The sequence below is a fragment of the Sminthopsis crassicaudata genome, chromosome 6 (genome assembly GCF_048593235.1).
Source record: "Sminthopsis crassicaudata isolate SCR6 chromosome 6, ASM4859323v1, whole genome shotgun sequence".
Lineage (NCBI taxonomy): Eukaryota > Metazoa > Chordata > Mammalia > Dasyuromorphia > Dasyuridae > Sminthopsis > Sminthopsis crassicaudata.
This window is the reverse complement of record NC_133622.1, coordinates 118,716,100-118,743,454: the sequence shown is the minus strand read 5'-3', so window position 1 is coordinate 118,743,454 and position 27,355 is coordinate 118,716,100. Positions and strand designations below refer to the sequence as shown.

The following is a 27,355-nucleotide window of genomic DNA, read 5'->3' as shown; positions in this document are numbered from 1 at the left end:
AAGTCTCTCACAAAATGACATCACTCTCTCCACATTCCTACATTTTTCCTCTTTCCTTATCTTGCACCCATAGCTTCTTATACTCTGTATTCTAGACAAAATTTAATATATATCAAACCCCAAATATGTGCTACCTGGAATGTCCTTAGCTTCCTTCCTTTAATCTCTATATCTCTGCAGAAATTCTTTTCATCTTTCAAGATCTGATCCATGTATTTCCGTGTCCATTAAAACTTTTAGTCCTTGACATTTCCATGGCATTTTTGAAACCTTTCACATATATTTGTTATATGCTAACATAAGCATACGTACATACTTGTATATAAGACAGCTAGGTAATACTAAGGATAGAGTGCTAGGCCTCAAATCATGAAGACCTAAATTCAAATTTGACCTCAGATACTTCCTAGCTGTGTGATCCAATGCAAATCATTTTTGCCTCAGTTTCTTCATATGTAAAATGATCTGGAAAATGAAATGGCAAAGCACTCTCTGCCAAGAAAACCCCAAACTGGGCCATCAAGAGTTGAACATAAGTGAAAAATGACTGAAAAACAATCAAGTGGGGATAATAGCATCTAACTCCCAGGATTGTCATGAAGATCAAATGAGATAATGTTTGTGAAGTTCCTGGCATAAATGCTTCAAAAATTTTGTTTCTTTCCATTCTATTCTATGCACACACACACATCAAAGCTATAGCATTATAGGGGTTGTGTGTATATGCCTGTCTTGTCTCCCCATTGAGATTGTAAACATATTGAAGTCAAAAAATGTGTGTTCCCAAGGAATTACATCACACTTAGAAGTGGGTTTGTCTTTTTCATTAGGCTTATTTTCTGATCTCATTATTTCATAAAGAGGTGATGCTCTCTGAGGGCACTGGAATTAATCATTCTTTCACAGCTTAAGTTCTAATATTTTCTCTTAACAAAGACAAAGGACAGGAAGGGCTTATCTATTCTGGGGAATAGAAGAAGACATCACTGCTAGGCAGGAGCTATATCTAGTTACATTCTCCATCTCAATGAATATAAAACATATGTATAATCCCACAAATGCCCTGTAGGGTAGTTGAAATTTGGAAATGACTGATTCTAAAAATTAAATGGAAATTTACAAATATGATAATATATTCATAGTGTGGTGGAATAAAAGCTACATTTGGAGAATCTAGTTGCGGCCTTGATCTAGATAGCTAGTTACTTTAACTCTTGGGGTGTCAATATCTTCATCTGTAAAAGGAAGGGGTTGGACTAGATGATCCTGAAACTTCTCAGCTCTGAAGTGATGAGCCTATATAAAATTCAAGAAGCACACATTAATAATACCCAATGATTTTTGAAATGTAAGCTAAATTGGTTCTAAAGATAGAATAGTAACAAAGCAACACTTGGGTTAGTCTGAAACTTTCATCTGCTTCCTTTATGATGAGTTGATTTTTATTATCTCAGTACCATAAACTTGAATTGTGTTTGGAAGAAATGCAAAAAAGAAATCCAGATCTGGGTGATATCATTTAGATTTGCTTCAAATCATTCTGCATAAGATTCAAACATCTGGATGCTTAAAGGCTTAAGAATATCATTAGGTATTTGACAAATGAGACAGAGACAAACATGCTTGGGTCATGCTTCACAATAATTAACAAAAAACTTAGAAGAAAGGAGCAAGGCAGTTATCTGATTACCTTTGGCCCAGGAAGTCCATGGGGTCCCTGGAAGTAGAGAAGAAACTTCTGATTAAAAACTAGACCACTATTTGTCATTTGTGATCAGAAAAAACTTATTAAATAAATGCTCAAATATAACATCAATAGTGTTCTTTTGGGGGGATTCTTTTTGGAATGGGGTAGATGAGATTTTAGATGCCCTTTTACCATCTCTATTAGAGCTTGAAATTCCATTACAAAAAGATTTCCATTAAGAAAATCACTTGGTCAGTGGGGAGAAATGTGTCTGGACACAGAGAGGAATTTAAGAAAATATTGTCTCAAAATTATTTTTGTGCACCTGTTTAATGGCATCAACATTATGATGTAAAGTCAAAAACAGAGACTGGTTGTTTAGTTATCTCTATAATCCACAATACCTAATACTGTATACTTCATATACTTCAATATTTCAGGGTATCCAGAAACTCATTGATATGGAAACTTTTTGTAACAATGCAGATTTGGAGCCATTAGCCCCTTCTTAACACACTTGATTCTTATTTGTGTTCTTTTAAAAATCCATAATGAGCATATACAACGGTGGAGAGGGCTTTCTTTTAAATGAATGAATATAAAATTATTTATCGAGAAATACATACTACTGTACTATGTGCTAGGGACACAAACAGAAAAGTAAGACATTCCTGCTTTCAAGGAGCTCACATTCTAAAGGTGGAAATGACACATATAGAAGATTTCAGGTCACATGGAAATGTCTCTTTGTGTGACCATCGAGATAGCACTTGGGTTGTCTATGAGTTGTCTTTAACTCTATGTGTCTAACTAACCTAATTCTTTAATCATTCACTTCTTCAATATCTCTTACAACATTTTGAGATGCAAATCATCAGATTAGATGCAAATGGGTACTTAAAAAAATTGTGTGTGTGTGTGTGTGTGTGTGTGTGTGTGTGTGTGTGTGTGTACATTTTCAACTCATTGGAAATAAACTTTCCAAATAGTCCAGTTCTTTTTCTTCTGGTCCCAGCTTCCCATACATCTTCATCCAAGATATATTACTGATTGATTAATTGAAAGCATTATTCATTTAACTGAATGTCATAACCTAGATAAAGGATTTTTTTCTATTCTATTTTTCATAAGTTATTAGCATGTTCTCTTTTGATTGGTCATGTTTCTCACTAAAGAGTTTCTATAATATTCTGAGGCTTGATGATAAAATAACAAAAACATGTGAAAGATCTCACCATTTAGAGAATCATTCTTCCATTTAAAATGCCAAAGAACATTTTCGATAATCATTTTTGATAATTATATGATCCTAATAAATGGTAGATACATGGTTGGAAGAAACTCTTTAAGTCAATTTGCTCTACTGAATCAAATTTCTTTCTGTACCCAATATGTAGTAGGATTTATATTCTCAGTCAATTGTGTAATTAAAAAGGTATATATGAATTGTAAAGATATAGATAAAATAATCTGCAAAAATATGTCTATTCTCTTCTCAGGTTTTCTTTGTGAATATTTCTTCTTCAATGTGTAGATTTTACTTTTTCACTGGGCATTATAAATGCTCAGTTTTATTATGTATTATCTTTTGTTTATATTACATATAGTTTTCCTAGTTTTGCTTATTTTACTCTGCTCCAATTTTATGTCTTTCTCTATTTTTTCTGAATTTTCTATAGATTGGTAGTTCCTGAGGTATTTTTAAAATAACTTTTGGGAAGAATAATAATATCATTTGTGATTTTTAAATAATTATTCCTTCTTTTAAAAATCAATCCATTAACATTTTCAAAACTGTATAACATTAAACATATATTTCTTTTGTATGTATATCATCTTACTGAGTCACATTTTCTAACTTATTTTTCTCAGTCACCATTTCTACCTTTTCAATAGTGTATTGATTACTAAGATGTAACCAGATAATTGCTGGATTCAATTTTGGTGGCTCTTTTGCTTTTGATAGTGAGACCAGGGTGGTGTAGAAATACTGGCATATATATATATATATATATATATATATATATATATATATATATATATATATATATATATATATATATATATATATATATATATATATATATATATATACATATATATATATATATATATTTCATTTTCCTTCCATTTGTTATCCTTCTTTTATTTATCTGCTAAAACCACTCCATATGTAACTTAGCTTACTTTAATGTCATAAACTATATCTAAAATGCAATAAGGAAGATTATTCCTTGGCTATCTCATCCTGAAAGGCTCATGAAGAATATAAATAAAGACTATCATGAAGCTAATTTAAATTTTGCATTTCAAAATTGGTTATAAGTAAAGTGTAGAGGAATCCTATGAAGAACCTAACAAAAATTTTCGAAGTTAAACAAAGATTTCAAAAATCAAGATTTTTTAAGCTTTGGTATATGATGACTTCAATGCAAAGATCAAAAAAGTAAGAAATATGATATAAAAGATTATTCAAAAAGAAGAAAAAAAAGATTCACACCTGCATATTATTAATACTTCTTACATGAAGAGACACACAAAAAGCACAAAAATATAAAAAAGTGATATTAACTGTATTTTAATTAACAGGCTCCTTAAATAAAAAATAATTTCTGAATCAGCTATCAGTGTGTAGCCAGAAAGATCAGAAATTTAAAAGGAAATGTCAGAATCAAAAACAAATGAGAAGAATAAAGATAGAAAGTTGCTGCATGTATTACAACATCTGAAGTCTGATCTACTCTTACAAAAAGGGGAGGAAATGGGTAAAGATACTGACTTTGATTATCATTATTTCTTACAAAAGTTTAACTGATGTGAAGCAGTCAGTCACTACAACAAGTAGGTCAAAAGAGTCGAGGAACTATTTCAGGGAGTATTTGATCTCCTTTTGCAGCCTGTGAGCCAAGGGCAATACTAATTTGGGATACAAATTTATTATAGAAGGCTATGGTGGATTCATGGTGAAAATGCCTCACAAAAAAACAAAAACATAATAAGGATTCATTAAATTTTTGTTGAACTATTGCAATGATCAGAAAAACAACTTACTGAACAACTTCTATGTACCAAGAACTATAGTATATGATTTACTTCTTTCTCTTAAGATCATTATATAGGTTATCCCAAAAGTTTTAGTGCAATTTTAAGCTATTACAATTTAAAAACTATTAAAGCTTTAAATCGCACTAAATTTTTTTTGGAGGGTTAATAGATTTGTGTGTGTGTGTGTGTGTGTGTGTGTGTGTGTGTGTGTGTGTGTGTGTGTATGTGTGTCCTCTGATAGAACGAAACTCAGAATAACAACTTTCCAAAAGCTAAAAACTGTGGGATACTGTCAATAAGGAGAATGAGGCAGTCAAAAGGTCATTTCAAGATGATGTGGGGTATGTAAAAAACAGATTTGAAGTAGAAAAAATCTATAACCTTGGGTTTTCATGTACTCATAATAAATTTTTTTCATCTGCAAGGAGAACTAGTAATTCTTGTCCAACTCTCTGTCTCATTGGAAGTAGAATTTGGGCAGAGGGGCCCAGGCAAATACTTTCAGTGAGTGGTTCTGTGATGATATCATACTATCAATCATTCTAATCACTCATTAGAAAGATATCACAAGTGAATGGATAAAACTGCAAAATAATGCATTATAGGAAAACTGATTAAGAAATCTAGAAAGACTAAGTAACATTTGTGCCTTTTGAATTCTATTTTGGTTTTCAATAAATATCTCAAAGGACTTTATTTAGAAAATAGGAGGGGGTAAATATGATGTAAAATCATAAGAAAGAATTTATCATGTAATGAAATATTGCATGAATATTTGTTGCATATTTTTATTACAGTTCATTTCAGATATTTTTCTGTAAACAGCTTGTTGGTTTATCAGAAGTTGTTTCTGTCTTTAACTTGGCTAGAATGTATTTCATAAGAGCCATTACCAAGAATAAATGAATAGGAATCATCATCTCATTTCCTTTTCTCTAAAGTTTTGGAAGGGACTGGTGAAATGCCAACAGCATAACTACAAGGCTTAATACGCTATTAACTGTGATGCTTTTAGACAGCATATAAGATATCACCCACTGCAGAATGGAAGTTGTTATTTATGAGATAGAATGAGTGTGGCTGGTGCTATCTATGGCTTATGCTCAGGTATTTTCAACCATTTTGCCAAACTTTTTTTTTTATTTAGTCAAACATTAATTAAGCTCCTACTATGTCCAGGTACTGGAACACAACAGGAAGGAAAAGTGACCACAGCTTGTCATATACATTATAATGGGTGTGCATATCTACACACACACACACACACACACACACACACACACATCCCCTTCTATCCCCAAGATCCAGTTGTTAAACATTTACCAGCATATCTCTGGGTAATATTTGTGCATGTATAGATAGATATAGATATATAAGATATATACAGACATACATATGCATATAGATTTTATATACACAGCATATACACATGTGTACACATGTCTATGTGTATGTATGTACACACATGTATTATATAATAAACTGTGAACCTTTTTATGTATATGTGTGCATATCACTTGTTAAATATTTGCCAGTACATCCCTGGGTAGAGTGTGTGTGTGTGTGTGTGTGTGTGTGTGTGTGTGTGTGTGTGTGTGTGAAAGACAGATATACAAATATACAAGTATATTTTTAGGTGCACATGATACAGGCATTTTATATATATGTATGCATGTATGTGTATATATATATAGATGTATATATGAAAGAGATCTTATCTGTTGAACAATAGTGGAGATAGATTTGATACTTCTCACTTGCCTGCCTTACTGAAGACGGTTTAAAAAAAATCCAATTTTATATAAAGCCAATTTACAATAGAAAGCAATTATGTTATATGAATCAAAACCCTTCAGAAATATTATCTCATGGCCAAGATTTTATTAATGTTAAATTGTTGAAGATGAGTAGAGGCTACCCCAGGTGTATGCTTGTAAATTGTTTAACAATTGGGTCTCTGGAAAAAACAACTTACCCAGGACACACTTTTTAAAGTTTAATGTGCATTATTAACTCTTTTTGCCCATTTTCTTAAGTCTAGATAATAAAACAATATATATCAAGCACTAATATCAGCCTTTCCTGATTTCTGAGATGTAAATTACTTCTCATCAAAGCAATAGGAGTTAGCTCCAATAGATCCCTGAATATATCTGTTATCTTTTCACAAAGATTTCATATGTCCTTCAAAGTTTATAATTAAGTCATACATTTATAGGAAGGAAAGATGCCATACTGAGTCTTTGGAGCTCAAAGCCAACAACTTAATTTCTTTCTTCATGTTTCTTGGAGAATAAGACAAATGTGCTGGTGATTCTCTCTAGTCAACAAAATGAGCCTAGCTGTGTTCAGAGACTTAATTTTACTCTTACTCTAGTTATAGCTGATAAATAAAATATTAATTGCTGATGAAAAAGAAAACTTACCATTGGACCTGGTGGACCATGGGGGCCTGGGGGGCCTGGGGGGCCGATGATCTACATGTTAAAAATAAAATACGTTTATTTCTTTCAGATAAGTTAGACTGAATCTTTTTAGTTTCCTGTTCTCATAATAGAATAGGGAGAAGGGCCTTGTAGGAAAGTAATGCATTAAATTCTCTATGTTTTATATTACTTCCACCAAATACCATTGCTCCAAAAAATGAAGCAACCAATTATTAAGAAGTATCATAAATGTATCAGCTATTGCTATATTTTCAAATATTCCAATGAGAAAAACCATGGTTCTAGAGAAAACTGAAACTATGTTCTACATTCAGAATTCTACCAAAAAAAGTTTAGGAAAACCAATGAATTTTTTTTCTCTTGGAATTAGCCCTCTGAAAAATTACTTCCAACTTGTTCTTTTGAGACAGCCATTGTACAAGGCTGACAGAAATTTCCTTTACAGTTTGACAGACCAAGACATTAGCAGTTCCTACAGTTGTTAAACCATCTGATAATGGGTCTGAACTTAGCAAATGAAGGACCTTGTTTTCCAGTATTTTATGGGCAACCATAGGAATATAACCACAAGAAACTTACAGAAGGCCCCTGAGGACCTGGTAAACCAGAATCTCCTTTTTCTCCTTTCATGCCATTGGCACCCTACAAAGAACATGAAGAAAAATGGACTTTAGTGTCAATTCTCCTCAAATAACTCAATCCACTTGGACTAATAGTAATTGCTATTATGTGTTATATGTATGTGTATTATATATAATGTGTATAGAAATGTGTTACTTGGTTCTCTTGGGACATAGCAATCAAAAATACAGTAGAGATTTTATTTTTCTATTTTAATATTTCTCTGAATTGCAAATGAACACCTCATCTCCTAGATTTTAAAATTAATTTAAAAAATATTTGCAGATGATATTATGCTTTTTTTTCAGTTGGAAGCTGATCATCATAATTTGATTCTCACTTACAAGACTATGTATCAGGTACTATATGCTTAGGTACTCAAACAAACAATATAATGCTTTTCCTCAAGCAGCTTCCATTGTATTAGAAATTGACAGATATTCTTCCAAATAATACCTTCCAACTATGGGGGTCCCCTAGGGTTTGTCTTGGATTCTCTTCAGTTAATTGTTCTACTTTACTTGGTGATCTGTTCTATTCCCTTGTATTTATTTACCTATGCCCATTTCTAGGCTGATGATTCTCAGATCTACCTATCCTGCTCCAGTCTCTCTGCTAACGTCCATTCACTCATTTTCAACTGCTTTTCAGACATTTTGAACTGGATTTTTGTCCAATAGACATTTTAAACTAAACACGTCTAAAACTAAACTAGTTATTTCTCCTCCTAAACTCTTCTCCCTTCTCTTAAGTTCTTTAGTACTGTCAATGGCAATACTATTTTTCCAGTTCCTCACACTCACAAGCTAGATTTCAAACTCAACTCCTTACTATTTCTCACTTCCCTCCTTCATATCCAATCTGTTGTCAAGACTTTGCAATCACCAAGGTGATATTACCTTTGCAAAATCTCTCAAATTACCCCCTTCTTTCCTTTGATACTGCCATCACTATAGTGCAGGCCCTCCTTAACTCACATTTGGGAGACTGTAAAAAGCCTGTTGGTGGGTCTTCTTAAACCTTATTCTGTATCACATAGTCTTTAATTCAGTAACAATGATCTCCTATGTGTTTCTTCTTTGAACACACTCCATCCCTCTGCTCTAGTCATTTTTTCTTCCATGCCTGCAAATCTTCCTCATTCCCACCGACTCTTCCTGGTTTCCTTCAAGTGTTAACTAAATTACCATCTTCTACAAAAAACCTTTCCCAACTCGTCTTAATTGTAATATCTTCCCCTGTTAATTATTTCCTACTTGTCTTGCATATAGCTTATTTATATATAGTTGTTTGCTTAGATTGTGAGCTCTTTGAAGGCAGAGATTATCTTTTGCCTCTTTTTGTATCCCCTGTATTTACCACTGTTCCTGGCATATAGTAGCTACTTAATAATATTTCTGATTAAAATAAAAGCTTCCATAAAATCCCATCAGTAGCAGTCATTCCATTATTAATTGCACATCAAATCTGTATTTCATTTGCCCCATGATAAAAAGGATTTTGACCAAATTATTGCTGCTAATTTGACAAGAATTTCATAGGAAAAAGAAGTCTTTTCATACACTTCATTTATACATCCAATTTTCCCATAAATTATTACTTGTTTTTAACACACTCACAACAGAGTACCAAAATATTCTTCCCCCATTTCCATTATTGTATACTTTTAAAAAACAGGCTTATTTTATACTCGTAATTGACTTTTTGACAACTATTTGCCAAGTTTCTATTGAGACTAATTAATTAACAGGAATGTGGCCAAGGAAGGTTTTTTCAAATATTTCCTCCAATGAGCATGATATAGAAAAAAATGAAACATTGTATTCCATGATCAGTTAGTTGGATTCCTACAAAAAATCAGCATTGCACAGTGCTAATGAATGACACTAGCTATGAAAATTTGTTATGAACTTTATGAAAATAAAATGAGGATTATAATGGCACTTATTTTGTTGAGTTAAGAGAATCAGGTGAAATAATGTATGGTAAGGTGCTTTGCAAGCTTATAGTTTGATAACTCCCTTCAGAAGGGAATTGAAATTGGAGTTGTTAGTCAGGCAATCTCCAACATTCTGATGAGTTCTGTTTAAAAGTTTCTATAGAGTTACCGCACCTGCCCACACCACCCCTTCTTCTAGCAGAAAAATTATGCTGCCCATCATTCTGATTCTGAAGCTAACAAATAATCTTTCCTAGTGATTGGATATTTCTGGACCTGAAATTCAGCACACATACACACTCTCATTCCCCAAATCTTTATATATGTATACTCACTGGTAATCCAGGAAGTCCAATTCCTCCCTTTTCACCTGGCTGACCTGAATCCCCCATGTCTCCCTTTGAGCCTTTAGGGCCCTAAAACATATAAGAAAATTTATATGGCCACCTGTTAGATCTTGGGTAAGGCATATTTCAGAAATATGGTGAACAAAGATGTTTCCCCCCACCCCTCAACACTGCAATGATTCTAAATTATTATATACAGATCCAAGTAAAATTGCAAAGGCATGGAGTCACAGAATGTTACAGCTGGCATATACCTTAGAAACCATTTAATCTATCTGAAGAAACTTTTAGACCCAGAGATGTAAAGGTCGGGTCTCATTCAGTGCACCAAGAAGTAAACAAGCAGTAATGCTTGAGACCCCCAGAAGTGATTTCTGTGAGTAAACAGACCCCATCTCTTGGATGAAACTCTGGCCACATTGAGATCACATTGTTAAAGGGAGGCGCCTTCTTCTCTGATTGGCTGTGCATGTGACCTCATAGACCCTATTTAAGCAGTAGGGAGGAGGAAGTCGCTCTCTTTGACCTGGTGTTCATTTGGGAGTCAGAAGGAGGTCAGCGGCAGGATGTGAACATGTGAACAAAAGACCTTGAGCTTGCACATGGCTGTTTTCTAGTGCGCTACCATGTATTGAAACAATGGCCACAGATCTCTGAAGACCTCAGACAGAGGTAAGCTTGGTAAAACTGGTTTAAGCACTGCACAAAACAGTGACTGGAGATTTCTCTGAGGGCCTGGGAATTAGGAGAGACTGGCAATAGTAAATGCAGAATGGTACAAGGGTGTTCACAAATGTAGTGAATGCCTAGAGCAAGTATTTACACAGAGAAAAGTAACTTGCCTGGGATCACAGAGTTAGATGTTTGTTACCCACATTGCAGAAATCCCATAAAGTACATCAAAACTGTTTTTCTCATTTAAAGGAAGACCCAAAAGTGCTATGCTCATTCCACTGAAGTGGGAAAACATAGCATTAAGTGGTGGCATCATACGTCCTTGATACTTGGCTTTAACACTCAAATCTGACATTGTCACCCTTTATGGAATCAAAGTGCTCAGCTTTAAATTTCAACAGTGTGACCTATATTTATAGAGGTTGGATAAGGGACTAGGTTGATCTTGCAATTTCAATGAAATAAGGATCTCCCAGATGAAGAAACTTCTCTCAGTGCAAGTTGGCACATTCTCTACAGCATATAGTCTTAGAGAGTCACCTAAAGTGCTGAGATATTACATAATTTTAAAAAGTTTTCAACAGTATTTTGTTTTTCTAAACACGCAAAATATCATTTTCAACATTTGTTTCTGCAATTCTTTGTGTTCCAGATATTTTTCCTTCCCTCCCTTATCTCCTTCCTCCCCAAGACAGAAAGCAATCTGATATAGGCTAAGCATGCTACATAACTTGTCCATAGTCAGATAGACAGTGTATTTCAGAAGTAGGACTTGAATCCTACTCTTCCTGGCTCCAGAGTCAGAACTCTATCTACCGCTTTATATTGTCTCTTAAAAAATGAATGTCAATTCAAAATTAAAGATCAAATCTACCTCTATATTTTTTCTTCTTGTTGATAGTCAATTGTTTTTGGTTCTTCATGAACCCAATTGAGGTTTTCTGGGCAAAAATGCTGGAGCAGCTAATTTTACAAATGAGGAAATTGAGGCAAATAGGGTTAAGTGATCTGCCCAGGATCACATAGCTAATAAGAGCCTGATTCCATATTTGAGTTTACAAAGATGAATCTTCCTAACTCCAGGCCTGGTATTCTATCCACTGTGCCACCTAGCTGAATTTTTTAAAATACAAAAAAAGTTGTTGATATTTTTCATTGAAATAATTTATTTTGCTACTACAAAGTTTACTAACTCCCAACTTAATGATGTTTCACATTTGTCATTCCTACTCTAAATGTTTAACACCCCTGATCTGATTTATCCTCCTTACAATTCTTTGAAACAGGTACTAAAGGCTTTATTATACCTATTTCACATGTAAGAAATAGAATGAGTTTGTCTCATATTATGCTGAGAGGATCACAGCTTCAGATCATCACCACTGAAGTGATTTCCCTTGGAAAAGAACTGTCATTAGTGACTGAGTCCTTGGTTGAGTCATAGACTACAAATGGTGCGTGGTCAGAAGGGAACATTCATTTCCTTTTAGAAAGCATCAGAAACTGTATTCTATGGCTCTAAAAATAAAAAATAATGTTCTTCTCTAGGACACTATTAACAACAAAAGGACAAGAATGACTTTTCTTATTCTTTTCCTGGTTTTATAACATCTGTTATAGAGCTATGTACATAATTTATTAACTTGTCATAAATGCATCAACAATTATGAAGTAATATTTTCACAGTTTATGAGTCAATCTGATTTTAATCATGTCCAGAAATCTTATCCTACTGTAAATTCACTTATCGAGATTGAAGGATAGGAACATTTACAAATATTTGTAAATAAATTACAAAAAAGAACAGATTCCTATATAGACTCTAGGACAGCCAACCTATCATATTGAGTAGTATTACCTTTATTTTTAAATTCTAGCATAACCTTACAACTATCATTGGTAATTTTTGGCAATGAAGATCATTGACACATGAGTTTTGTTTTATTTTTAGCTATACTTGCATTTTCATTTATGTAGGGAACTACCAGTGAGAAAATTTCTTTCACTGATTGTAGCTAGGTGGTGCAGGAGCAAGTACCAGCTGTGTAGTGCTGGACAAATGATTTAACCTCTGTTTGCCCCAGTTTTCTCATTTGTAAAATGATAATAATAATGGTATCAGGTTTTTTTGTGATGATAAAGGTGGGGGGGGCCGCAAAATTAAAGGAATAAGCATTTATATAGCCTTTACTATGTACTAGGCACCATAAGTTCTTTATAAAGTCCCTACTATGTGTCAGGTCCCATGATAAGTCCTTTACAAATATTTCATTTGGCTTTCACAAAAATGATAACATGGAATAATATTTATAAAGTACTTTGTAAACCTTAAAGCATCATATCCATGTTAAGTGTCATTATTATCATTGGGATCACTGCACGATTACATGATTTATTCAAGGATGTGTCAGGGATGAGATTCAAGAATGCTTGAATCTGAGGCCAGCTCTCTGGACCTCTCATGAGATGCAAAAATAGCTATCCTAAAATGAATATCTCTTTCGAGACTAGTTGAAAGAGGGGTATAATTCTTTTAAAGATTAAATGGGATTTGTTTGACAAGGCAGTGAGATATCTGGGAGTGAAGGTTGAACTTGAAGTATGAACTCCTGACTTTTAATCGAAGATGTGATGCTTGTGACTAAGTAAATAAATCTCTTTGAGATTCAATTTTCTGATCCATAAAATGGAGATAATGTGCTCTACTAAAAAGCAGAGGTGGAAACAAGATATGGATTTTATCTTAGGCAACTTCTTTCTCTCTTTTCTGCATTGTTTATATCTTCCATGTTCCATTTGTGCTAAATAAGAGGGTTAGACTGGAAAATTTCATCATTTCACTCAGCTCAAATATTATATGATTTACATATAACATATTATGAACAACATTGTTAAGTGAGACCAAAGTGTTGTCCAAAAATAATAACTAAATACTGAGGACCGTTGCCTTAGAATATCTCAAAAAATTATTTCTTCCTTAGTTCATTATTGAATTATAAGAGCTTTTTCAAATGACATGGTATTTAAAGCTTGATATGTTGTCCTACCTTTTCCACTTTAATCCAAGTCTATCTTTTTCATAAGATTGTTTAAACCAAATTGCAGATAACAGATATAAAACATCAATATAAAATTGTTAAACAATTACAATGTGGCATTGATATCATAGAGAGGAAGCATGCTTCAGTGGTTAGAAGACCTCAGTTCAAATACCATTTCTGATACTTAGTAGTTATATGACTATAGACAAACTTAAATCTCTCTGAGCTGGGGTTTCTTTGTATATAAGTGGGAATTAAATTGTCTGCCTCATAGAATTATATGACTCCATATATAATGAATTTTTTTGGTAAATATGTATATATACAAAAATAATTTGCAAATTATAACCATTATAATGCTAAAGCATCAAGTAAGTTATATTTTCTGAAGTCAAATATGATCTTTGAAATTATGACTATAATAATTTCAAATCATTTGTGTAATGGGTGTTGAACAATTTTTATGGATCTTAAACTCCTATTCTATAATAAAATACATTTAATGATACAACAGCAACAACAGAAATAATCTGCTTGGGTTATACCTGTTCACCATCGACTCCTGGTGTTCCTGGAGATCCTGGCTCACCCTTAAAGAGAAACAAGAATCAGTGTTTCCCTAGTCTCCATTCATCATTTGCTTTACTATGTAACAGCACCCTCTAACCCATCAGATGAAACAAATTAGAATGATCCAAATCAAAACTACATAAGAAATTCTGACATCAAAGCACATGTCTTACTTTGGAAATGGTTGCTTTGAGAAATTAGTCCTTTCAGTGCTTGTATCTAGGACCCAAGGCTATAATTGTGACAATTGCACTAGTGTAAATGTCTGCAACAAGAGTAAAATCCTCAAGACCATCTAAAGGCAGGTCAGGCCATGCCTTGCCCAAAAATCTTTAAGGTTTTTTTTTTTTAATTCCAAAATCCTTCACACTCTTTCTCTTGGTAACCCACGGTTGGAACAAAGTAAAGTACTGAAATTTCCCAAAGCATAACAAGCAATGCCTCTTGAATTTACAGCTCTATTTTAACTGACATCCTTTTCTTTTGTTTTGAGACTGGGTCTCACTCATGTCCAAGCTAAAAGTACAATGACCTTTCATAGGCATAAGAGTTTTGATTTCTTCTTCTTTCTACCCAGGCTATCCTACCTTAGATAACCTAACATCCCTGCTTTTCTTTTCTGGGAGCTTATTATATTGTTGTTAGACTTCCTGCCCTTGGCCTACTGCAGCTCAGTTTAAGCAATCTACCAGTCTCAGTCTCCCCGGTAGCACAATTTTAAACATCGATAGCAAAATGATAACCAGGGTGAATATGCTCTGATTTAAGGATTATCATTTTTAGAAGATACAATAAATCAAAGATCATCTGATTATAAAATTACTTCTAGAAAAATTTAATATCCTCCACCATGCTATGAAATTTATATATATATATAATTATTATATAATTAATACTATGTTGAAAATTCCTGATTTACTTTATGCTACAAGTTATATGATTTATATTTTGATTGAAGTTATTAAAAATATTAACCTGTGCCACAGATACCAGACCAAGTTTATTTAATTTATAGACATTTCACCATATTTCATTTGGAAAGATAATAAGCCAGCAGATTTCTTGAAAGGTATATATATATTTATTAATTATTATGGTGATAATAGTTATAATTGTTCATGTGAAAAACAATTTCATAGGCTATACATACATATTTATGTTTTGATGTGATATAGATATATATATAGATATATCTATATATATATCTATATCTATGAATCTATATCTAAGATATTATCTATTACATTCTATGGAGTGAATTCTCTGACCATTATCCATGACTGTCTACAAAGTAAACTTTTTAGAACTTGATTGATCTGCCAAACAGACCATTTTCCAAGGAAGTGGGCTCAAATTTGCATTTTGTAGAAATATTTGCTATGATAGAATAAGAAACCACAACATGAAATGACTAAAGTTGTTTTCATTGGCTGAAAAACAAAACAAAACTTTTGAGTTTGAGGGACTCTAATATAATTTTAAACCTTTCCAGAGCTTATTTTGGAAAGTATGAAAGTGAACATATGAAATCTATATGGGGAAAAACAGCCTTCCTGTTTTGTAGTGTTCTTTCTATAACAGTAGCAAAATGTAGTTGAACACAAATCACATCAAATACTAAAAAAGTGAACTGGCCAGGTCCTAGTTCTGTTCACTGACTAAATGGCACTCAATGTTCTTACAGTGGGATGTCTAAGTATTTTCTAAGCATTTACCCTTTTAAATGTTTAACCCTGTATGTTTACAGGGACATGTAAGCCACAGTTATAAATTCATTGACCCTTCACTCGCCAGAATATTGTAATTTTATGTTCAAGAATTCAGAGTACTATTTTGCCAAGAAACAAAATACTGAATGAGTCTACAATTGAGTGCAATTTAGTTGAATTCCAGTGGAAGTGGATAGTAGGCATAATCAAATTGTTCCATTCCTTCCAATGCAACATATGAAATCTTTTTGAATGTAAAGTGCTCAGCTTTATATTTCATGTCCACTATAGCACCATCACAACAACCCTTGCCATAAAATGAATCATATAGCAAATCTACTTTTTAAAAACTTTTTTTTTTTTTTTTTTGCTGAGGCAATTGAAGTTAAGTGACTTGCCCAGGATCACACATCTAGGAAATATTAGGTGTCTGAGGCCAGGTTGAACTTCAGGGCTAGTGTTCTACTCACTGCACCACCTAGCTGCTCCACAAATCTACTTTTAAACATATAGAGATGGCATCATGCTCTTGATGATGGGAGAGTCTAGTAACTTACAAAGCCTTTAAATGCATAAACAAGTACTATATTTTAAAAGTTGTTTGAATAAGCACTATCAATTTAATGCAACTTAAGAGACACATACAGAATCTTGCATATCCATAGTTAAAGTGAAACTTAAAAAAAATTCATTGATTTCACTGATTAAACTTCACAAGGTAGAGGGTACCTTAACATTGGTTTTGGGGAAGAACTAATGTGTTCCTTTCTCATTACTTCCCCAACCTTGAGAAAGTTACTACTGACATTAAGTACAAGTGCTGTACATAGTATTTATGGGGAATTTTTAAAAATCGGATATATACATACATATAGCAATATATTTTTAAACAAATAATACAAATGTGGAATCCTATTTTATATATGATAATATTATCATATATTAATTATGACATAATTATATATTACACATACATACTAATACTTCTCAGTTTGAGGGGATGAGAAAACTGAAGAAAGGTAGACATGGACTCTCTCTTATCAGAGTAAATTTAATCCTGCCTACTTCTTTTATAAATTTTTTTTCTTATTTCATAATATGGGTTACCATTCTTACATTCTTATCAATACTTCCTTCTTGTTCAATTTTCTCTCAAAACAATATCCCCCAAATGAATTATATTTTACTTTAAGTGAAATGTTTGTTTTTCCTACTTCTTACAGTTCCTCACCAACCTTCTTCTCTAATATCTTTCTCATTCCTCCTGAGTTGTTTCCCTTACCAAAACTATTGCTGCTCTTCAAGGATCCTTCTATCTAATTCGGGGATTGTAGATAGAGACTATCTATTTGTAGGTAGATAGATACTATCTACCTAAAGATAAATACTATCTATCTGTAGATAGATGTACATACTGCTAATGGAAACAAGTAAAATAAAAAATAACCTTTGGTCCCTGCAATCCTTGTGGTCCAGGAGGTCCTGGGGGTCCCTGAATCAAGAAAGAAAAATAAATGTTAAAAATAAGAGCAGGATTAGGTACCAAAAAAACTCTAGAAAACAGCTAGTTCACAAATATTACATAAATACAATTATTGTAATAAAAACTGATTAGTATCTTGCAAAAATCCTACAGAGCATTAACAGATCATTAAATTAAGAGGAATCAATTATTTCATATTATTGTTAAATACAAATATCTAGGTCAAAATAACAATGGAAATTCTTTGATAATGGAGGTTTGCCACTAGGTCTTTCTTTTAGGACAATTAGCCTATAAATATTTACTTCTCTGGATGTGACCTCCTCCTAATAAAGATTTTATGAACATTTAAGACCACAGCTATGATCTTAGTTTCTATTAGCTTTATCTCATAAGAAAATTTCCATATTTTAAGCCATGTTTTCTTTTATAAGGTAAAAGTGACAAAGACTTTTTCCTGTCATGAGTTAGAATTTAGTCTAACTCAACAAGGGCTAGCACATGATGTAGGAGTTTATTACTGTGAGGAAACCCAGAAATAAAAATCAAGAAATGAGAATGCAAAAAGGAATGCCATTATGACCAACATTATGACCAACATGCAACCACACCAAAGAGAAACATTTATTGAATGGAGGATAGCATGCAATAATAATTACCGTGACAGTTAAGGTGGTAATCCTCTGTTGAAAAAAAAAAGATAAACAAAAGACAATATTATCAATGTAGCATACTGAAATACATTTCTATTACATTTGTAATATGTAAATACATACTACATTTGTTTAACAATGAACTCTTCTGAGAATATAGAGAAAGGTGAGTATGTCCTGTATCACCAACTGCCAATTAGACATTTCAAATTGGATGAGCAGACATCTCAAACTCATCAATCTCTAAAATAATTCTTTGATATCATCTTTCTGAAAAAATCCTTCATTTTTCCTAATTTCCCTATTACTTTTGAAGGCATCATTACTCTAACAATCACTTATCCTTGCAAAATCTTGATATTTTCAATTCCTTACTCTCATTCACAAAAGTACAGTATGATACCAAGTCTTTTTTCCCTTATAATATTTCTCACATATCCCATTTATGATGCAGTCATCATCTCATTTAAGGCTCTCATCACCTCTCATCTTGAACTATTGCAATAGCACTCCCCAGCTGGACTCCCTACTTCGTTTCTCCTACACAAATTGTCTTCCTCATAGCTACTAGTGATTTTCCTCAACTATAGGTCTGATCAATTCATGCCCCTCCCCCAAACTCAATAAATTTTAATATCATCTAGACATTGAACCTCTAGAACCAAATACAAAGTACAGTCCAAATGAACCATATGTGGCACAGGAGGTAATTAAGTCATGTAGTGAGAGGGAGGGGTAGGCTCTATACTTTTTTAGTATCTAGACAACATCAAGAGATTAAGAATAAACCTATTGGACCATTGTAAAGACCTCTTCTGTAGACAATTTCTGTAAGACAAGAGTTAAATAGAATTGCAATCCACATTGCTGGAAGGAGTAAAAGCATTGATGAGATCTCAGATTCATCAATGCAGTACTTAAAACAGCTCTAACAATACCTCCAGTGATATTATTACCTCTACAATGAAATTGTGTTAATTTTAGATTTAATCATATAAAATGACAATAATTAAGAGTTCAACTAAGAAAACAACACACAAACATAATTGTTCTAACAAATATGGGAATGAATACAGTTCATGATTCTGGAGGGCTACCTAGGAAGAAGCTGTCCTTTTTTGGACTGGTTTTGTAGACACCAGGGGTAAAATTCTTAGTTTCTATATTATAAATGACTAGTTTTTTTTTGTCTATTACACTACTATAATTAGAAAACCTAAAAGGAAAGAAAAGCTTCCCTCTGAGAATCCTTTAAAATGTTAGTTTTGAATAGGAAAACATAGAATCAAAACCAGAGGATGGTGAGAATAGTGGAGAGATAATCTAGTCCACCTGCCTTTAATAATATTTAAATAAAACCAAGCAGATGAACATATAACATATATGAATCACTTTTCTACCTAAATGAGATTAATTTTCCTTTTTTGAACAATCTTATATGAGTTGCATAATGAACAATATACTTGATCTGAAAAAATGAAGTTTGTACAAGCTAATAACTAAAATAGCTAACAGACTGCCTTTAAAACTGCAATGAAGTTAAGTTTACATAGTCTTTACATAGTCTTGAAACTTAAGCAGGACAATTTACTGTTTATCTTGCTAACTTAAAGAAAGGACACATGACTACCAATAAAACCAACTTCACAGATCTGCTGTTTTTACAGTCACTTGGAAGTGTCCACATGCACCACATAGTGATATTCTAACATCTGCAATTAAATACACATTTTGTAACTATCTCTATAACACTGAAGAAACATAAACCTAGATTGATTCTTTCTTGAACAGTGATAGTAATTTTGAAAATCATGGCTTTCACTAATAATAGAATAAGAAGTTTTGTTTCCTCCAGTAAGACATGAAATGAAATGAGAAGTGTGAACTATAGTAAATATAAATTGACTTGAGCCAGTCAGGCTGTTTTGTAATTTATTCCCCAAGAACTTCCACATGCAGTGGAATTAGAATTAAATGCTATTTTATGTTCCATAATGATGCCTGATTGAAATTACCTATCACTGATTGTCTTAAACCTGCAAAAGAGGTAGAGTTTATGAGAAATATTAAAGTTTAAGTTAAGAAGTAAAGGGTTTTTTAAATTGCTAATTGCTCAAAACTTAACTACCTGGCAAATTAAAATGAAAATAAATGTCTTATGGAGTGCAAGCTATGGAATAAAATTATGTATAATCACATGGTTTTAAATTAGCAATGTGGTGCCTTATAAATATACCTATCTTGTACTTTATTTAATGATAGTTGGCATTTATGTAGTGCCTTAAGGTTTGTCCAGTGTTGTACATATGAACTCATCTGATCTTCACAACCACTCTTTAAGGAATATATATACATTTTTATTCCTATTTTATAAATAGGAAACTAAGGCACAGACATATAAAATAACTTGCCCAAGATCACACAACTAGGGAATGTCTGAAGCAGGATTCACTCAGGTCTGACTTCAAATGCTCTATCTGTTAAGAGGGAATTAAGTTTTAGCCAACCTCAAATATTATCAGTACCTAAAATTAATATTTAATTTTTCACCTCTAAATTGGCACAAGCTGTTCCCCATGACAGAAATACATTCTCTTTATTACTTTAATTGGCTCACATTCATTTGATATTATTCCCCAATTATTTCCTTCTTCACTCCAGTTTTTGAGTTTGTGTAGAAAAGCCAAAGCTAACACTTTGACATGTACCTTAACCATACCCTTTATGTCTTCTCCAGTAGATTGCTTTCAACATCATCTTTGCCCTCTAATTTTCCCTAGATGAATACAAACACAACCAAATCTCTCTCATACTAAAAGAACCCAAAACAAAATATCTTCGAATCCTACTATACCTGCCAACTACCCGTGTATATATTTCCTCTTTTTTTCATTTAAACTACTTGAAAAAATCAATAAAATCCAGCATCTCTATTTCTCTGGCTCTTTTCTATATAGTGTATAATTTGACTTTCAATCTCCTCATTCAGCTGAATTTTCTATTTCCAAAATTACCACCATTCTGCCAAATCAAATGATAGTCCTTCATTGTTCAATCAATCAATAAGTACCTAACTCCAACCCACCTCTTCAAATCTCTAGTCATGTTGTTGGCCAACTTTCTGATCTCTATAAGACCAAGACTTGTACCAATTAGTCCACATACTTGGAATGCTCTGATTCTCAACCTCCAACTCTTAGATTCTTAGCCTCTTTGAGATTCAGCTCAAACTCTACCTCTTCTAGGGTACATTTTCTGGTCCTCTGATTATTGGTCTCCAAAGGCATCTCTTGTAAGGTTACCTTCAATCTAGTCTGTATTTATCTTGTATGTTCTGTAGTGTGTGTGTGTGTGTGTGTGTGTGTGTGTGTGTGTGTGTGTGTGTAGTGTCTTCATATATGTATATGATCACTTTGGCAATCAGATTGAATTCTTCTGCATGGAGTTTATTTGCTGACTATAAGTACACACAAGATAGTGTAGCATGGTGGGTAAAAAACTAGCCTTGGAGTCAGAAAGAACTAAGGTCAAGTCTGGATTTTGAAACATGTTTTCTATGTGCCTCCTAGTAAATCACTTCTCAGGACTATAGATATCTATCTAATATCAGCCCTGAGATAAGACTATAGGTTATTTCAGGCCTCAATGAAGTGAATTAATAAATTTTGGAATTACAGAAGGTAAGGATCATTTGACAGTTTGTTGAACTCAAACAGAAAAGGGTTAAGTGTCCTGCTCAAAGTCAAATAGCTAATTACTGGCATAATTAAATCTACATTTATATCTACATCCCTGTCCAGTGGCATCTTGCTCTTACCTCACCTAAGGCACCTATCTTATTTTATATACACATACATAGATGGAAATTCAATCAATAATTAGTAAATACAGTAATTTTATAGTACAAACATACTGTAAATATGCATATAAATATACATGAAGGAAATCAAATTAGTAAACTGGAGCTTGATAACAGATGCTTATATTTCTAATATTCTTGCTTTTGGGGATGCTAAATTGAATTATTGATTGTACATGTGCCATGCTAACATACTAAAACAACACTTTCCCAAATCTTATACAGGTTTTCCTTTCCATTTTTCAGATATGGAAAAAAGAAAAAACAAAGTTTTTTTAAAAGCAAAAAACAAAGAGATTGAACTAAGGAAGAGACATTTCTGTAAGGCCTACATTCAATAAGCTTTTTTTTAGTTAAAATTACCTACATGAGCAATAAAGCTCTTCTAGGTCTTGTTCAAACCTTAATAAATAATATTAATAAGATCATGTGCTCACCAACTAATATAGAAAGGAATAAATTAGTAAGGCAAGACAAAAATGAGGCAAGCTTCAAGCAAAGAAGGCCATTGCTAGAGCTGTGGGAATTTTGAAACCCTCATATATGCTTAGGACAATTCTGTGGAGAAGAGAGACACAATTTAATTGAGATGACCCAACTAATATACATTCAATAGTTAGGGAACAACTCTAAAGTGTGACTCTAAGGGCAGAGAAGGAATGGAAGGGTAGAATAGGTAAAGGCCTCAAGGAAGAGAAAAGATCTTAACTTAGCTTTGAAGAGTGGATAGGTGAAAGGGAGAAAGAATGAAGAAAAGAAGCAACTACACATAAGTGGTGGGAATTGACATAGTATTTGGGAGGCAGGGAGGAGAATGATCTGATTTGCAAGTAGGAATTATGCTGGAAAGAAGGGAGAAATAGATTTACTAAGTAAGATTTCTGGAGAGATCTGGCAAAAATCGTGGAAGACCAGATAGGAAAGTGTGTGAATAATGTAGTTGGAAAGAGTAAAACACACTACAAGACTTCTTAAGTAGGACTATTTTCAAAGTCCTATTTAAGAAAGATTAATTGAGTAGAAAGAAATGTAAAAAAGAAGAAGAAGAAGAAGAAGAAGATGAAGAAGAAGAAGAAGAAGATGAAGAAGAAGAAGAAGAAGAAGAAGAAGAAGAAGAAGATGAAGAAGAAGAAGAAGAAGAAGAAGAAGAAGAAGAAGAAGAAGAAGAAGAAGAAGAAGAAGAAGAAGAAGAAGAAGAAGAAGAAGAAGAAGAAGAAGAAGAAGAAGAAGAAGAAGAAGAAGAAGAAGAAGAAGAAGAAGAAGAAGAAGAAGAAGAAGAAGAAGAAGAAGAAAGAAGAAACTGGAAGCAAGAAGATCAACAGTAATACACCAGAAGTGATCAGTTTGAACTGGGAGAATAAGAAGGAAGTTCAAGAAACTCTTTGAAGAAAGAAATTAAAAGATTTGATGATGAATTAGAAATAAGGGATGTAGAATAGAGAAGAATCAAAGATAGGTCCAGAGTTGGTTTTGTTTTGTTTGTTTTGGGCTGAGGCATTTGGGGTTAAGTGACTTGCCCAGGGTCACACAGCTAGGAAGTGTTAAGTGTCTGAGACCAGATTTGAACTCAGATTCTCTTGACTTCAGGGTTGGTGCTCTATCTATTGTGCCACCTAGCTGCCCCTGAGTTCAAAGTTTTTATGTCAGAGACTATAATAAAAAAGGTAGAAAAGGAGACCAGGTTTTTGATGAGGAGAGAATGATGTCCATGAGTTTAGTGTTGCTATGTTTTGAATTTGAGGTGAGTGTTCTATAGGCAGTTGGAAAAATGTGATTAGAGAAGAGACAAGTGTCAAGGCAAGAGACAACTGAAGTTGGCAAAATGGATATGCTTTCTGAGGTCTGGGTCTTTTTTTACACTATTTCTCCAATCATACATGCATACATGTGTATATATATATATATATATATATATATATATATATATATATATATGTGTGTGTGTGTGTGTGTGTGTGTGTGTGTGTGTGTGTGTGTGTGTGTGTGTGTGGATGTATGTATAATTTAACATCACATATTCTTTTTATGAAGCATGGTAACAAACTGGAAAGAAAGCCAGCTTCAGAATCCCTCCTCTTTATACATATTGACTAACTAATCCTAGATAAAAATCAGTACTCTAAGCAAATCTCTGAGACAAAGTTTCAGAGATGTTCAGAGAAGAACACTTGGTAGAAGAATGTTTCTTACCCAGGAGCTCCCTCTCCCAAAGAAATCTCATGTCCCATATATTTTTCCTCTCTTCCTTTCTTCTCCAGTCTCTCTTTAAATATACATATATTTTGAACATGAATATTTTATCTGTCTGCCTCTCTATCTAAATGTAAAAGAGGCAGTAAAAGGTAACTAGATAGAGGGCTGCCCCCAGAGTGATCAAGATTAAGGTTCAAGTTCTGCCTCTGATGTCACATTCTTGAGCAAACCTTTTAATTTTTAAGACTATAAATGTAAGAATAAGTGCTGATGTACACTGAAAAAATAATTTTCTTATAGATAGTTACCTGTACAGATGAAATCACAGGTAAGGTATGTGTGTACTGTAAACATGTATGTATGTATACTTAATGTAAAACATATACATTTTAAATATGAAATGCAAGTACATATTATAGAAAGGATAATTGGGTAATAATATGGAAAAAGAATATATGTATATGTGTCTAGATTTGCACACACATGCTTATACATGTATATATATCTACCTCTCTGTGTATATGTATATATATATATATATATTATATATATATATATATATATATATATATATATATATATATATATATATATATATATTTAGTCTACCCAGAAGCAGAAGGAAGAACAGAAATTCAAAAATAGAGATTTAACAGAAAGCTGTATGCAGAGCAATTGGCAAAGCAGATGAAGCATTAGTTTGCTACATGGAAGGAGAATCAAGAAAGTACAGTGTCATAGAAGTCAAAAAAGAAAGGCTATCAAAGAGTAAATGTTTACTATAAAATGCTATAGAAAGATCAAAGATAAGTAGTGACAAAAGTTTATGTCTTTGGTTAGAAAGAGATCACTGGTAAACTGTGAAGGATCCATTTCAATGGTATGGTAGTGATGAAAGACAAATAAAAGAGTTAAGGAGAGAATGGGTAGTTGTGCAGGAAAAAAAACAATGAATGGAGCCCATATTTTCAAAGAGTTTGGCAGGGCAAAGATTATGCAGTTGCTGAATGAGTAAATAGTTACTAGTTACTACTTAGTTAACAGTGAAGAAATCTAAGCATATCTCTAAAGGTGAAAGGAAAAGTGACTGAGATGAGAAAGTGTGATAATCATGGGAATAAGGTATGAGGTATGGAATCAAGTGATTTGTTTTAGGAAATGGGAAACTGACTGACTATAGAAATAAATATTTATAATTGCCAAGATAAAAGAAAATGTTCACCTACCTGCAAGGCCTCATGAATATTGCCATTGTAGTCTATGATTTCTGTTGCTCCTGGATCTCCCTTTTGCCCAGGAGGACCCTATGAATACATCAAAAAGAATTTGCTTATTCATACCACGAATACTTCTGTACCCTTGAATTGTTTCCTCCACCATTTCTGAGCCCCTCTCCGAACCAATCAGTCCCCAAAACATATCTTTGTGTTTGTCCTTTTAAGAAAAACATTTAATGCCAAATTTTGTCCTTTCATGAAGTTAGGCAACATTTCTCTTGTACAGAAGACATAGACCAGCAAAGGTGAGATAGAAAAAAATTACTTTGCAAAGCGTTTCTAATAGTTGTTAGAATAAAAGTTAAAACGAGATGTCAACATTTGCACTGGATTTATCTTGATTTACCAAAGTCATTGCTTTTTCCTCATCTTCCCTTTAAAAATTTTAATCTCTTGGTGTTTAAAGGACAAAGCATCTTTCTGCAGCAAATAACTTTTGAAAGGAAAATGTTGTTTATTAAATATTTTCTATAAGCTCATAGATTTAAAGCTAAAAAGAACCCTAGAAATCTTGGACTTCAATCTCTTTATTGGAGAAATGCAGAAAGTGATTCCTAGAAAGATTAAGTTAATTTGCTTATATTTACACAACTAGTAAGTGCTGTTTTTGAATTCAGGTCTTAGTAATTCCAAATTCAATGCCCCACCATTGCTTCAGGCTGCTTTTCTTCTCACTTTTATCTACTAGTTGTTAGATTGACAGTTTTTAATCCTTTTTAGATCACTTTTAATTTCCTGGTTTAATTTAAGTTCTTAGCCTAATGTGTATTTTTATTATTGTATTAATAACTTAATGAACATTATACACATTTGCTCATAGGGTAGCTATTTAAACTGAACAAACTGAAAATAGGGAATTTTAAGATCTTCCTCACTTGAGTTGGTTTGTTCATTTCTTTTCCCTCTTTAGGATAATGAAGAAATGAACCTCTTGGATGGGCCAGTACTGGTGACAGCAATGTTACAATGGATGCTACATCTTGTTATAAATATGTATGGGGATGACATATATATATATGTGTGTGTGTGTGTGTGTGTGTGTGTGTGTGTGTGTGTGTGTGTGTGTGTGACTGTGTATGCATGTATTGTGTATATGTATGTATGCATATTACACATATATGTATATGTATATTAGTCACAACATTCCAAGTGGAGATTTCATGCTCTACCCCATATATAGGTTAATGATGCTAATTCAAGATGTACACTTACTCTTGGTCCCAGAGCTCCAGAGTCACCTTTATCTCCACGATCACCCTATTGCTCAGGGAAAACAAGGCAAGAAATAAACCACTCATTCTTGTTTTGACTTGTAAAATTGGCATACACAATTTAGTCAGTAATAAGAAAACATCACATATAATAGAAATGAAGCTACTGGAGGGGTTATAAATCATTTGAACATATAAAGGATAATTTATATGTATATATATGTACACACATACACATACATAAATACCTATACATATGCATATACAGATATACATATATACATAACCCATACATATATAAATGATAACATATGTATTTATACATATAAACAACCTATATATATATATAAATGGTAATATATGTATCTATACATCTATACACATATACATATAATACATACACAGACATACTCTTTTCTATTTATTTACAATACAACAATCTTTCTATAAACATTTTTAGGATTCAGTATACAGTTTAGAAATTTCTCACAGAAACTTTTACAAAATCAGTATATATTTTTTCTTCCTTAAAGATTTCATTTATAATACTGTCATTCAACCAACTGAAACTGAGCAGTCCTGATCTCCAGGATCTTGT

The 27,355-nt window shown here is 32.9% G+C and overlaps 1 protein-coding gene across 1 annotated transcript in view; it reads right to left on the bottom strand.

Annotated features, from left to right (window-relative positions):
• The window catches only part of COL25A1 (collagen type XXV alpha 1 chain), a 535,802-nt gene that overhangs the window by 42,227 nt on the left and 466,220 nt on the right, over positions 1 to 27,355 (bottom strand). Inside the window, exons 22-30 of the mRNA XM_074272507.1 lie at positions 26,759 to 26,803; positions 25,496 to 25,573; positions 18,224 to 18,247; positions 17,529 to 17,573; positions 14,348 to 14,392; positions 10,075 to 10,155; positions 7,759 to 7,821; positions 7,159 to 7,209; positions 1,691 to 1,717 (exon numbers count right to left, since the gene is read on the bottom strand). Coding sequence (XP_074128608.1) covers positions 1,691 to 1,717; positions 7,159 to 7,209; positions 7,759 to 7,821; positions 10,075 to 10,155; positions 14,348 to 14,392; positions 17,529 to 17,573; positions 18,224 to 18,247; positions 25,496 to 25,573; positions 26,759 to 26,803 — 459 coding nt within the window. The remainder of the gene's footprint in view (positions 1 to 1,690; positions 1,718 to 7,158; positions 7,210 to 7,758; positions 7,822 to 10,074; positions 10,156 to 14,347; positions 14,393 to 17,528; positions 17,574 to 18,223; positions 18,248 to 25,495; positions 25,574 to 26,758; positions 26,804 to 27,355) is intronic.